The sequence below is a fragment of the Mesoplodon mirus genome, assembly GCF_964341445.2.
Source record: "Mesoplodon mirus genome assembly, chromosome: 4".
Lineage (NCBI taxonomy): Eukaryota > Metazoa > Chordata > Mammalia > Artiodactyla > Ziphiidae > Mesoplodon > Mesoplodon mirus.
In genome coordinates, this window is record NC_138979.1 from 163,776,253 (window position 1) to 163,791,238 (window position 14,986).

The window sequence follows — 14,986 nt, forward strand, 5'->3', positions numbered from 1 at the left end:
GTACGTATGTACGTATGTACGTATGTATGTATGTATGTATGTATGTATTTATTTATGGCTGCGTTGGGTCTTCATTGCTGTGTGCAGGCTTTCTCTAGTTGCGACGAGTGAGGGCTACTCTTTGTTGCGGTGCGTGGTCTTCTTATTGTGATGGCTTCTCTTGTTGCGGAGCACGGGATCTAGGTGCGCGGGCTTCAGTAAATGTGGTGTGCGGGCTCAGTATTTGTGGCTCACGGGCTCTAGAGTGCAAGCTCAGTAGTTGTGGCTCACACACTTAGCTGCTCCGCGGCATGTGGGATCTTCCTGGACCAGGCTCGAGCCCGTGTCCCCTGCATTGGCAGGTGGATTCTTAAACACTGCGCCACCAGGGAATTCCCATGAATGTATTTTTTGAACAATGTTTTAATTAATTTTGTTGAGGTATAACTTACATATAATAAAACACACCTATTTTTAAGTGTACAGGTTAATGAGTTTCAATGAACGTATACAGCCATTTAGCCACCACCATAAACAAGATATAGCACATTTCTGTTGAGTTCCCAATTGGCCTTGTGCAGTCAGTCCTCTACTCTTACTCTAGGTAACCGCTGATCTACTCTGGATCACCTTAAATTAAATTTGTCTTTTCTAGGGTTGCTATAAATGAAATCATACACTATACACTTTTTTGTGTCTCGCTTATTTTGCTCAGCATAATGTTTTCGAGAATGATCCGTTATTTTTTTTTTATGTCAATAGTTTGTTCCTTGTTACTGGTGAGTAGTATTCTATTATAACACAATTTGTTTACCATTCACTTTCTTTTTTTTTCCAATGTTTTATTTTTTTAACATCTTTATTGGAGTATAATTAGTTTACAATGGTGTGTTTGTTTCTGCTTTATAACAAAGTGAATCAGCCATACATATACATATATCCCCATATCTCCTCCCTCTTGCGTCTCCCTCCCACCCTCCCTATCCCACCCCTATAGGTGGTCACAAAGTGCTGAACTGTTCTCCCTGTGCTATGTGGCTGCTTCCCACTAGCTATCTGTTTTACATTTGGTAGTGTGTATAAGTCAGTGCTAGTCTCTTACTTCATCCCAGCTTACCCTTCCCCCTTCCTGTGTCCTCAAGTCCATTCTCCACATCTGTGTCTTTATTCCTGTCCTGCCCCTAGGTTCTTTATAACCACTTTTTTTTTTTAAGATTCCATATATATGTTAGCATACAGTATTTGTTTTTCTCTTTCTGGCTTACTTCACTCTGTATGACAGACTCTAGATCCATCCACCTCGCTACAAATAACTCAATTTCGTTTCTCTTTATGGCTGAGTAATATTCCATTGTATATATGTGCCACATCTTCTTTATCAATTCATCTGTCGATGGACACTTAGGTTGCTTCCATGTCCTGGCTATTGTAAATAGAGCTGCAAGGAACGTTGTGGTACATGACTCTTTTTTTTTTACTTTTTTTTTTTTCTTTTCTTTTTTGGCATGTGGGCCTCTCACTGCTGCGGCCTCTCCCGCCGCGGAGCACAGGCCCTGGACGCTCAGGCCCAGCTGCCATGGCCCACGGGCCCAGCCGCTCCGCGGCATGCGGGACCCTCCCGGACCGGGGCATGAACCTGCATCCCCTGCATCGGCAGGCGGACTCTCAACCACTGTGCCACCAGGGAAGCCCCATGACTCTTTTTGAATTATGGTTTTCTCAGGGTATGTGCCCAGTAGTGGGATTGCTACCATTCACTTTCTGATGGACTTGCGGATTGTGTCTAGTTTTGAGTTTTATGAATAAAAGTTATCAAGAAAAAGTCACGAACACTTGCAACAAGTCTTTGTGTAGACATACATTTTTATTTTATTGTGTAAATACCTAGGGGATTGCAGGGTCATATAGTAAGTGAATATTTAACTTTATAAGGAATTGCCAATTTTTTCCAAAGTGCTGTATTATTTTGCATTTCTACCAAGAAGTATGAAATTTCCAGTTGTTCTACATTCTTGCCAACACTCAGTACTGTTTTTCTTTTTAATTTTTTTTTTTTTTTTTTTTTTTTGTGGTACGCGGGCCTCTCACTGTTGCGGCCCCTCCCGTTGCGGAGCACAGGCTCCGACCCAGCCGCTCCGCGGCATGTGGAATCTTCCCGGACCGGGGCACGAACCCGTGTCCCCTGCATCGGCAGGCGGACTCTCCACCACTGCGCCACCAGGGAAGCCCTTCTTTTTAATTTTAATCATTCTAGTGGGTGATAGTAATATCTTGTGGTTTTAATTTGCATTTCCCCCATACTGTTGAGCATATTTTCATTTGAGGGTTTGCAGTTTGTACTTCGTTTGTGAAATATCTGTTCAAAATTTTTGCCTATTTTTCAGTTAATATCTCATTATTGAGCTATAAGAGTTCTTCATATATTCCAAATACAAGCCTTTTGTCAGATATATGTATTGCACATATATTTTTCTTGTCAATGGCTTGCCCTTTTTTTTTTTAATGTTCTCTTTCAAGAGTAGGAAGCTTTAATTCTGATATACAGTCAGCCTCTGTATCTGTGATTCTGTATCTACACATTCAACCGACAGCAGGTGGAAAATATTTTTGAAAATTCCAGAAAGTTCCAAAAAGCAAAATTTGAATTTGCTGGGCACTGGCAACTATTTACATAGCTTTTACCTTGTATTTACAACTATTTACATAGTATTTACATTGTATTAGGTATTATAAGTTATGTAGAGATGCTTTAAAGTATGTGGGAAGATGTGTGTAGGTTATATGCAAATACTATGCTATTTTATAAAAGGGACTTGAGCATCCTCAGATTTTGCTATCCATGGGGGGTCCTGGAACCAGTCCCCCGTGATACCAAGGGACAATTATAGTCCCATTTATAAGTTTTTTTTTTTCCTTTTGGAGTACATGCTTTTTGTGTATTGTATAAGAATTCTTTACCTAAACTAAGGTCATAACATTTTTCTCTTATGTTTTGTTCTAGAAGTTTTTAGTTTAGCATTTATATTTAGGTCAATGATCAAGTTTTTAAATTGAAGTATAGTTGCTCTACAATATTATATAAGTTACAGGTGTGTAATATAGTGATTCACAATTTTTACAGGTTATGCTTCATTTAGAGTTATTATAAAATATTGGCTATGTTCCCCGTGTCTTGCAATATCACCTTGTAGCTTTTTTTTTTTTTTTTTTTTTTTTTTTGCGGTATGCTTCTCACTGCCGTGGCCTCTCCCGTTGCGGAGCACAGGCTCCAGACGCACAGGCTCAGCGGCCATGGCTCACAGGCCTAGCTGCTATGCGGCATGTGGGATCTTCCGGGACCGGGGCACGAACCTGTGTCCCCTGCATTGGCAGGCGGACTCTCAACCACTGCGCCACCAGGGAAGCCCCTGTGTTCCTTTTGATGATAGCCATTCTGACAGGTGTGAGGTAATATCTCATGTGGTTCTGGTTTGCATTTCCGTGATGATTAGTGATGCTGAGCATCTCTTCTCAGCCATCTGCATTTCCTCTTTGGAAAAAAATGTCTATTCAGTTTTTCTGCCCATTTTTTTTTCTTTTGTGGTACGTGGGCTTCTCACTGCCGTGGCCTCTCCCATTGCAGAGCACAGGCTCCGGACGCGCAGGCTCAGCGGCCATGGCTCACGGGCCCAGCCGCTCCACGGCATGTGGGATCCTCCCGGACCGGGGCACGAACCTGTGTCCCCTGCATCTGCAGGCGGACTCTCAACCACTGCGCCATCAGGGAAGCCCTCTGCCCATTTTTTAATTGGATTGTTTTTATGATGTTGAGTTGTACGAGCTGTTTGTATATATTGGATATTAATCCCTTATTGGTCATACCATTTGTAAATATTTTTTCCCATTTAGTAGGTCGTTTTTTGTTTTGTCAATGGTTTTCAAAAGCTTTTAAGTTTAATTAGGTCCCATTTGTTTATTTTTGCTTTTATTTCCTTTACTTTAGGAGATGGATCCAAAAAATATTGCTGAGATTTATGTCAGAGTATTCTGCCTATATTTTCTTCTAGGAGTTTTATAGTATCTGATCTTCCATTTAGGTCTTTAATCCATTTTGAGCTTATTTTTGTATATGATGTTAGAGAATGTTGTAATTTCATTCTAGTACATGTTAAGTGTCCAGTTTTCCCAGCACCACTTATTGAAGAGACTGTGTTTTCTTCATTATATATTCTTTAATGATCAATTTTAAGTTAACTTTTGTTTATATTGTAAGAAAATGTTCAAAGTTTATTTTCTTTCTGGGATATTCAATTGTCCTAGCAACATTTGTTGAAAATCCTTTCCCCTTGTATTACTTTGGCATTTTTGTCAAAAATTAATTGACCATATGAGTGGGTCTATATCTGGACATTTTATTCTGTTCCATTGATCTATACGTCTCTCCTATGTTAATAGCACGCTGTCTGTATTATTGTAGCTTTATTGTAGATCCTAAAATAGTGTAGGTCTTACACTATTTGGGGATGTAGTGTAGGAGGTAGTCTAAGTCCTCCAACTTTGTTCTTCTTTTTCAAAGTTGTTTTGGCTCTTTTAAATCCTTAACATTTACATACAGATTTTATTATTGGCTCATCAATTTCTATTAAGAAAAACTTGTGACATTGTGATTGAAATTACATTGAATCCCAATACATTAGGAAATATTAATATCTTAATATTGTGTCTGACAATCCATAAACATTGTATATATCTTCCTTTATTTAGGTCTTTTAAAATTTTTTCAGTGATTATTTTATCATTTTCAGTGTGGAGGTTTACAATGTATTTTGTTAAATTTATCCACAAGTGTTTTATATCTTTCGATGCTATCACAAAAGTAATTTGTGGTAGCCAGCCTCCAGGTTGGCCCTCAATGCTCCTTCCCTCCTGGTATTCATGCCCTTGTACAGTCCCCCACTGCAATGCACACACATCGTACCAGGTCTGTGTGACCAGTAGGATATGGCAAAGTGATGGAATGCCACTTCTGAGAGTAGGCAGTAAAAGGCATCCTGGCTTCTTCCTTGCTCTCTGTTGGATTGCTGGCTCTGGAAAGCATGAGAACAGCTCTACTGGAAAGTCAAATGTGGTGAAGAACAGATACCCTCATGAACGAGGAACAGAGGCCTCCACGAACAAGACGGGAATGAGTGATCTTGACAGTGCGTCCTCCAGACCCAGTCGAGCCTTCACATGACAGCAGCCCTGGCTGACATCTTGACTGCAGCCTCCTGAGAGATGCTGAGCCGGACCACCTGGTGAAGCTTTTCCCAGATTCCGGGCTTGTAGAAACTGTGTGAGATAATAGGTGTTTGTTGTTTCAAGCTGCTAACTTGGTAATTCATTCTGTAGCAGTTGAGAACTAATACAGTATTTTAAAAAAATTAATGGTATCTATTTTATTTCAATTTCTAACTCTTTGTTTCTACTATTTAGAAATTCTCTTTTTTTAAAAATATACATATACCTTGTACCTTTGTCCTTGCTAAAAATCAGCTCTTTTGCAGATATTTTAGGATTTTCTACATGAGCAATCAGGTTATCTGTGACAAAGACAGTTTTGCTTCTTTTCAAATCTGCATGCTTTTTATTTATTCTACTGCCTTATTAACCTGGTGGGACTTTTAGTAGGTTAAAAAAAAAATGGTGAGAGAGCAGATATTCTTGCCTTGTTCTTGATCTTAAGGGGAAAGCCATTCAGTCAATATGATGTTAGTTGTAGGTTTTTCCAAGGTGCCCTTTATCAGGCTGAGGAAGTTTTCTTCTGTTCTTAATTTACTAAAAGGTTAAAATTTTTTTTCTCAATTTTTTTTTGTCATCAATACTAGATGTATGGTTTTATTATAGTAAAAAATAGCTGTTACAGTGAGATCTATATACATATACAGAATTACATTTAAATTCATATAGAACAATATTTACATTTTAAGTTATACCTGAAATTAGAAGATGAAGTATGGCTTAAACTTTACGACAAAGAAAAGAAAAATACATGGGATAAAAGTAGAGTTAACAGTAAAAATAGAACAATCTGTTCTTGATACATGTGGAAACTTTTTGTCAGAATGCTACATCTTCTTAATATGATTGTCTAAACCATTAAAATATGGGTAGCTCAGTTTTGTTTTGTCAGCAGTTTGTTTGACAGGATTATAAACTGATGTTTTTGAAAGCAAATCCAAGCCATTTTCAACCAAGCTTTTGACATGGGATGCTAGGCTTCCTGGTTTTCACTTGGGAAATGTATTCTTATAGTCCTGTAAAGATGCCACTTCTGGCCATGCTTCATTACTGGGGGGGTCCCAAGGCTCTGAATATTTTAAAGAATTGATCAACTTCTGAATTCCCATAGAAAAGTGGCTTCTTTGTTGTTAATTCTGCAAATATGGTGTCTATAGGCCAAATGTCAACTGGAGTCGAGTAGTGAGCTGACCCCAGCAGTACTTCTGGAGATCTCTACCAGAGTGTTACTAACTCATGTATGTATACTCTAATAGGTATTCCAGAAGCTCTGGCAAAGCCAAAGTCAACTAGTTTAATTGTTCCTTTGTTATCAATAGATTTTGAGGTTTTAAATCCTGTGAAGAGATCTTCTAGGCTGACAAAACACAATCCCTTATAGGGTTTGATACAAATAACTCTTTAACAAGTGAAGAATCCATGAACAGACCTGGAGGGATAGAAGCCAAGTACTTTTGAGATCCAAGGAATTCAAAGATGAGATATAACCTGGATTCCTGCATAACCACATTTGAAGATTGACTATGTTTGGATGACAGAGTTCTAAAAGAGAAATTTCCTGAGTTGAGACACTAGAAACACTTCCTCTTTACTTTCTAGTCTGATTTTTTCATGGCTACCACTTAACCTATAGTTTTGTGTCTACCCTTATACATAATTCCATAGATACTTCTCCAACTTTCTCTATTTTGGAATAATCATCCACAGTTACTAAATAGGAATAGTAGATCCTGGATTATCATTCTGTGATGGTAGAGGATGTGGTTGGAGGTGTCAGAGGGGTGGTGGAGGCAGTGATGCAGCTACCATATCTGTGTCGCTCTTCCTCAACTTCCAAGAGCCCTGAGAGCTTTTATTATGAATACTTTTCTAATAATCTTTCTGAGTCTATTGAGATAATTGGTTTTTTCTTTTTTGTTCTGTTAGTATGTTGAATTACATTGATTGATATTTGAATGTTGAACCAGCCTTGCATTCCTGAGATAAAACACACTGGATCATCATGTATGAATTGTTTTTGAAAATATTTGATGAATACTTTTCTATTATTTGAGGCACATTTGCATTTCATCTGAGAGAAGCCAGGAGACTCTGCTCCCATTGGCTGCTTTGGGGAGCACAGTGCTTCCTTGGTGCTTGGAACTTGGATAAGTGGGTTTTTGTACCCCTTTGAGATCCTTGGGGGAAGTGTCCAGACTGAGACATGTGGGAATCTTGGTAGACTGTTGATAATTTCTTACCCCCCCAAATCAATATATTTGTTCAATCAAAATGTTTGTTCAGGGCTTCCCTGGTGGCGCAGTGGTTGAGGGTCTGCCTGCCAATGCAGGGGACACGGGTTCGTGCCTCGGTCCGGGAAGATCCCACATGCCGCAGAGCGGCTGGATCCATGAGCCATGGCCGCTGAGCCTGCGCGTCCGGAGCCTGTGCTCCGTAACGGGAGAGGCCACAACAGTGAGAGGCCCGCGTACCGTAAAAAAAATAAAATAAAATAAAAAAGTTTGTTCAGATTTAATTTGGAGGAGGAGTTGAAAACTGGGAAAGTGAAAAAAAGAATGGAGAAGGAGGACTGCTGGTAGAAACCTCAAAATAGGGAGACTATTAAGATATTAGCTACCTTAAATGACAAATATTCACTATTGAAATCATGGCCCTTAGAGGTCTTAGCTACAACTTCAGGATCATTTTGCAGTATTCCTTTAACCACACATTCTACTTTCCTGAGAAGATTTTCGAACTTGCATTTTTCCTCTATCTGTCTCCTGAATTTCCAGTGACACACCCACATCCACTGATGTTTGAACGTATCTTTCCTTGTGTAGTGGTTCTCCATGCAGCTGCCTGGCAGACCCACTCCTTAATTTGGCTCTGGCCTATTTCCTCTTAATGCTTTGATCAGTATTTGTCGAGAGCTCAGTGTCCCCTTCTTCGAGACTCCAGGGAGATGGGTATGAAATATTATAATAACTTATTTTCACTCAAGGGCATTAAGACAAGGAGAAACCTCTCTTGGCCTGCCTCGGGGGCTGGGGTCAGTGTCAGTGTGTTATGAGTAGAGAGACTGAGACATGGGATTATGAAAAGGAAACTTTCAGTGGATGAAATGATAGGAAAGAGTCTGGGTGACTCCATTGAGTCCCAAATAGCTGCCAACTTCTCAAGGTTAACACACTGAGAAGAGCTAGACCCTCTTGGCTTTCTCCTGTATTCAGGCGGCTATGGATCTATGAGTCTGTGAAAATAGCTGCTGAGCAGAGTAGAGCAATGCAGTCTCTCTTTCTCTATCCTTTTCTCTATCCTCTGTCTCATTTTTCATTCTCTCCTCGATCCCCCTCTAACTTAGACTGGGACAATCAGATGACAAAAGAGTTCTACTTTAAAACAAGTGCACTCAGGTATTTATAGTAAGGAAGTGGACTGAATGAGCCAGCTGCTAAAAATAGGTGGTCTGACTTAATCCATTCAGGAAGATTGTGGCCCAATGCATTTAGGGATAAAATAAATCATTTCAGATCTAATATTTAGAAAACTTATCCCAGATTGGAATGGTTGGCCTCTTATGAGAAATGCTATAGATTTTTCTAAACTGGCAGCAGTGGTGGGGATGGGCTTTGCAGGGAAAAGGCTTGACATCAGCCTAGACATCAGAAGATCTTCTCAAGTCTGTTTTAGTTTTCCTCCAGAAAAATTGGGCTAAGTCCTCTAAGCTCTGTACAAAACAAATGTCAGTAAACCTTACTGAGTCCATAAGGTAGGTTTGGGGCTCTGACTTATGTTTGGGGGATACTAACTCTGTCAATTTTATGGTAGATACTCATTCAATTTTCCCACATGGGTAAGTTCTTTTAATAAATAAACACATGCATAGCATTTATTGAACACTTACTGAGTGACATGCGCCATGCTAGGCCCTTCTCATTCTATTTCATTTAGGCCTCACCCTAACCTTGGCATATGCTCTCCTTTTTGCTGATATACAAACTGAGGCTCAGCTAGGATTTTCCAAAGCCATGTTGGTTGAGAATAGCAGATTGAGATCTGAACTCATATCTAGCATGGGGGATAGATGTGGAGTCTTGCAGTATTTTTGCAATCCTCTTGGCATTTTATTCTGGGCTGTGCACTTACAGGCCCTCAATCAGTGTTTATAATGAAGGCTTTCTTGATTCTCATGATCTCTTCCTCCTTTGAGTTCAGTAGCCTACTTGTACTGTTCAACTTCGCGTCTACTTTATGATATCTTATATCATCCATTGTATCAGTTAGGAATGTGTTAATTTGCAAGGAAAAATACCTCAACCGATGTGGTGTTTTAAAGAAAAATGGTTGTAAGTTCTTTTTACGCCTCCAATTGAGAGCTGGCGTCTGTGTCTCCTCTCCTTGAATCTGGTGACTGCTTCGACCAACTGAGTACTGTAGAAATGGCACTGATTCCTGCATGAGCCTGGATCATAAAAATCCACGCAGCTTCCTTCTAGGTCTCTTGGAATGCTTGCTCTCAGAACCCAGCCATTGTGCTGTGAAAAGACTAAGCCATATGGAGAGGCCACATGTGTTGGCACTTGGTCAACAGTCCCATCTGAGCCCAGTCTTTGATCATTCTAGCCTGGGTACCAGACACATGAGTGAAGAAATTTTCTTGGAAATGGATTCTCCAGGTCCAGCTATTCTAGTTCCTGGGTGTTTGAGTCACTCACCCGGTTGAGTCTTCTCAACAGAGGCTCCGGATATCATGCAGTAGAGACAAACCATTCCAGATGGACCCTGTCTGAATTCCTGACCTGCAGAATCTGTGAGCTTAATAAAATGACTTATTTTAATGTCACTTTTAGAGTAGTGTTACACAGTACAAGTAACTGGGATATCCAACTAGCACTGGTTTACAGCAATTGAAATATGTGTATACATGTATTTAAAGTAGTAGAAGATCTAGAGGTAAGCCCTTGTTGGCATTAGTTCACTGCTCAGCTATGCCATCAGGGACCCAGGATCTTTCCATGTGTCCATATTGCTATCCTTAGTATGTTGCCTTTGTCCTCATGCTTGTTGCCTCATAGTTTTGGCATAAATGCTGTAGCTCCAGGCATTGCATCCGCATTCAAGTTAGGAAGAAGAAAGGACAGGCAGAGCTAGCCTCATCTATATGGTTTTATTAGGAAAGCAAAAGCTTTCCCAGAAACCCTCAGGTCTTTACTTATGTTTCACCACCTAGAATTTTGTCACATGTTCACCCCTCAGGGGAAGGGAGGCTGAAAAAATGAGTATTTACCTGGCATATTGCTGTCCTAAACACAGTCTGGATTTGCTTAGCAAGGATACCAGAGAGCATGAGCACCACGTGGGCAAGATCAGTGTCTGCCACATACCTCAGTTGCTTTGCATCATTTTTTTCTGGTTGGTTCAACTAGGTGGTGAGTTTTTGAAAACAGAGACAGCGATGGTTACTCCTCTGGAATGCTTCTTAGCATACCATATAGTGCTGAGAATGTCATTTCTGTTTAATATATTCACCTACTGAAGAAAGAGGAGAATAATAAGGGGGAGATTTTCTAGAGCAGAGGTCTTCGCATGTTTTCCTTGCATATCCCCTGAAAAAAATTTGATAGACAGTGTACCCCCTTGTACATTTTTAACTTGGTATATACAGTTACTATAACTTTACATAAAAATTACAAAGAATGTAATTTTTGGCAAATAGTAAATACTGAAATTTAAAAATTTTAAAATAAACCTTAACATTGCTGTTTTTAAAGTTTCCAATCTAAATACCATAATGATTTGATACTACTGTCTTCTGTTTAAAAATATACAGAAGAGCTTTTCTTTAGTAGTCAGAAAATTTTACATCATTCCTTTTTCTCCTTGAACTCACATTTTCATTCCACTTTCCCCACAGAATTTTTTCCTAATGTAATATATTTTTATGCTTGAAAGTTTTTTATTGATTTCTGTATCATGCTTCTCTGCAACAAAAACATACATATAGATTGAAACAGCATTTTAAAACATTTCATGTGACTAAAAGGCTTTAAGTATTAAAACATTTCTTCTGGATTGAATTATCATTAAAATTATTATACTATGTAATTGAGAAAAGCAACATAGATATATTATAATTTTGATATGGAATTATTAAACACAGAAGTGAAATTCTTTGGAAATGCATCTGTTGTGAGATGGATGGCATTTTTAAAACTTGCATCATGTATCTGTGGGTGAATATTACTTATTGCTTGATTGAGACAGTTTGGCAACAATTGCAGGCCAATTTTTTGTTTATTAAGACATAAATGCTGACGGATGTTAACTAGACTTATTGTGGTCATCATTTTGCAATCTATACTAGTATTGAATCATTACATTGTACACCTGAAACTAGTGTAACATATTTCAATTAAAAAGAAAGGTTAAAGTGCTGAAAACGTTCAAATAAGTAAGTGGAAATGTAAGGAAAATTGTTACATTTGAATTATTTGAACTGTTTCCAAGTCATATATTAAAAATCACATAGTGGTCTATCATCAAAAATTATTTTTAATGATCTATCAGCTGACAGTGCAAATTAGGTCCCCATTCGATTATGTAGAAAACACCTGACTTGGAAAAGAAATTGTAACCAGTCATTTGAGTTGTACATTTGCAAATGGATTTTCCCCTCTCATCAGAGACATTCACAACCTCAATATTTCTATTTATTCCCTGTTTGGAGCCCTGGAAGTTTGTCCTCCAGGACACCTAGTAAGATTTGGGATGTGTGAGCACTATGTCTTGCTTTTTGTAAGTGGGAGGAGGGCTACTGTGAAAGAGAAGATGGGGAAGATGTGGAAGGAGAACTTGCCTGATGCCCCAGCTGCAGGCAGATCAATTTTAGGGGAGTCTGTAGGAAAAATGAGGATTTGGAAATTGATCTTCATCAGTCTATCCGTGTCCCCAAACAAAGTCCTCTTATACCCCCAACAGCATGTGTACCCCAGCTTGAAGGCTGCTGTTCCAAAAGCTGTTAGAACTCATAGAGATGGTATCACTCTTGGAGAGGGTGAATTTGCTTGAGTTCCCCTTCAGGCACACTGGCTGTCAACGAGCTGCTCTGTGCAGTGCCTTATAGGTCCCATCTTACCAAGTCCTGAGAACAATCTTTAGAGGGAGGAATCATTATCTCTATTTTGCAGATGAGAATGCAGTGGTTAAGGGAAGTAGCAGGCATCAGGCACCAAAACCAGGGTTCAAACCCAGGTCGATGGGTTTACAGAGCCTGAGCTATTTAGCCACTGTGTTAAATTGTGCCTGGCTCTGGTTACAAGGAGCATAGCTCTTCACAGGAGCTGTTGCCTGGACTGCTGTTGCTTTTATCTTTGTTTCCTTCTTGGCAAATTTCTCTAAACCCAGATGGCTGGACCCCACCTCTAGAATTTCTGATTCAGTAGGTCTGGGTGAGGCCGAGAATCTGCATTTCTAACAAGTTCCCAGGTCCGGGAGCCCACTTCTCTAAAGCATGTCCAGCTTCATGGGAGAGATTCCTGTTTCTAATGTAGTTAGGGACTGATGCTTTTTCCCCTAAGTTTCTTTTAGGGCTGAGGTTTTCACTTGCCTTGAAGTGAGTATATATAAAATGCACATTGCATATATATTTCAATGCCTGAAACAACTTTGGAAAAACTTGTGCTGCAGGAATTTTTGCTGGAGATTTTTTTTTTTTTTTCAATTTGAAAGCAGTCACTGTTTATTAACTGACCAGATTACAAAAATAATCATGGTAGATACCTTAGTTCATCCTTCTTATAAGTCTGTTGATCTGGTCTTCCCTGTTGCCAGCATCTCCACCTTCTACAAAATGGGTAGTCTTTTTCTTCATTCCACCTCGTGGAGAAGACAATTTGAAGGGCCACAGGAAGTTGTTTGCTTCTTTGAAACGTTTTCCAACAGTATAGATCTCATGAATCAGATCCTCCATGCAGATAATACCGTATTTGCCAAGAGATCGAGCAATCAACACGTTATCTGTCAGGGCAATTCGCTTCTTGTTGATTTTGCCATAACCACGCTTGTAGATCAATTCACTTACTGACTTCAGGTTTGGGTACCCCCATGCAATGTATGGTTCCACAATTCTCAGCATGTTAATTGAAGCCTTGTTGAGCTTCACAAAGGTGCCATTGAAAATCTGACGGAGGCGAAGAAGCTGCAACACCTTTCGAACCTTTGGGCTCACACCATTGATACCTCTGATCCTGATGACAAATGCCAGTTTGGGTTCTGCGGGTACGTAGAAGTTGCCAGCTTTTCTTGCCATCCTAGCCATTCGAATTTCCGTTCTGTACATCTGCCGGTATTCCTTGTGATAGTGCTTAGCTTTTTCATAGATAAGCTTCCTCCTTGCCTTTCGAAGCATCTTCTGGGCAAATTTCTTTCTCAGGCGCTTGATCTTAAGCTCTGCGAAATTCTTTCGCTTTTTCTTAAGGGTTTCTGGCACAGCAGGAACCTTCTTCTTCTTCTCCTTAGCAGCCTCCATGGTTCCAGCCGGGAAAGAGGTGGAGATTTTTTTGGTGGTATTGCACACGGGCATGCCTGCATCAGGGGAAATGGTATTTACATATTTTTATTTATTTGTATATCCTTTGCACACGAAGGTCCTCTGTGTCTCTGCCAAGTTGTTCACTCTGTCTGTCTGGATGGATGGAATGTCTTTTCCTTCATTCTTCACCTATTGGTTCAGTCCTCAAGACTCATCTCAAAATAATATCTTCTCTCTGAAATTTGCTGGTTAACTTAAGTACCTCTTCCCTGAACTCCCCTAGCCCGGCATAGCATGCTATAGGCACAATATTGCTTACACGTTCTCTCTTGCATTGGTTGATAAATCTGATACTAGCAAAGTGCCCAATAAATAATAATAGCTAGCAAACATTTACTAAGCACTTACTAAATACTAGGCATTTGCTTACATTTACTATTTCATTAAATTCTTACAACAATCTTATGAGGTAGATACTGTTATTATCCCCACCTCATAGTTGAGGAAACTGAGGCACAGAAAGGTAACTTAGACAAGGGCATACAGCTATTCAGGGGCGTTTCCTTTGTTGAAGTCTCTGTGGCCTAGACTGACCCTTGGGCTTGCAGCCCCAAATACTGATCTGTCAGCCCATGAAGCTCATTGACATGAATGCACATAATTTGTGTCGAGAGAATGCCAGGCCATTGATTTGTGTGGCTAGAAATGCCCAGGGGAAAGGGTACTCTGGGCAGTGTCTTCTGTCTCTTATGGCAGACTTCTTGGGAAGCCTAAGTATAAGCCTCCATTTGACTTGCTAACACAACAGTTCCGACCAGGGGGGTTGGTGACACAGGTGCAATCTGTAGTGGCCTCGGGTTAATACAATTCATTGCTGCAACAAAGATATTGTTGGGAGCAATGGGGCAAGTCCTTGGGTACTATTGCTTGGTGGATAAGAGAAGAGATTCTGCAGCTAGACCGAACGGTTCAAATTCCAGCCCTGCCACTTACTAGCTATGAGGAGCTGAGCAAGTTACTCATCTGAACAAGATGCTGATAATACTGGCAACTACGTCATAGGCTTGTTTCGAGGGCTAGTACATTTGCATATACCAGGAACTTAGAGGTGTGGCAGGTATATAACAAGAACTGTACTGCTGTGATTATGAGTGTTTGTATTCTCCGTGCCCAGTGGAGGCCTGGCACATGATAGGAGCGCTATGCAAGAACGAATAAATGAATGACTACTGTGAC

General features: G+C 39.9%; 1 protein-coding gene and 1 pseudogene across 2 annotated transcripts; both read right to left on the reverse strand.

The window, feature by feature from the left end:
• Positions 1-6,065: 6,065 nt before the first annotated feature.
• On the reverse strand, positions 6,066-9,141 carry LOC309802941 (cyclin-dependent kinase 1-like; annotated as a pseudogene). Its single transcript has 3 exons — positions 9,125-9,141; positions 6,630-6,968; positions 6,066-6,453 (listed from the first exon to the last, which is right to left on the reverse strand). The product of its transcript is annotated as a cyclin-dependent kinase 1-like (transcript).
• A 3,784-nt stretch (positions 9,142-12,925) lies between these two features.
• LOC309802099 (large ribosomal subunit protein uL30) lies at positions 12,926-13,761 on the reverse strand. Its single transcript, XM_082617361.1, has one exon. It carries the CDS (start codon positions 13,745-13,747, stop codon positions 13,001-13,003), a length of 747 nt encoding a protein of 248 aa, XP_082473487.1. The 5' UTR covers positions 13,748-13,761; the 3' UTR covers positions 12,926-13,000.
• Positions 13,762-14,986: the final 1,225 nt, after the last annotated feature.

Coding starts and splice junctions, on each gene's coding strand:
- LOC309802099 (XM_082617361.1), bottom strand. CDS start 13,747: ATGGAGGCTGCTAAGGAGAAGAAGAAGAAGGTTCCTGCTGTGCCAGAA.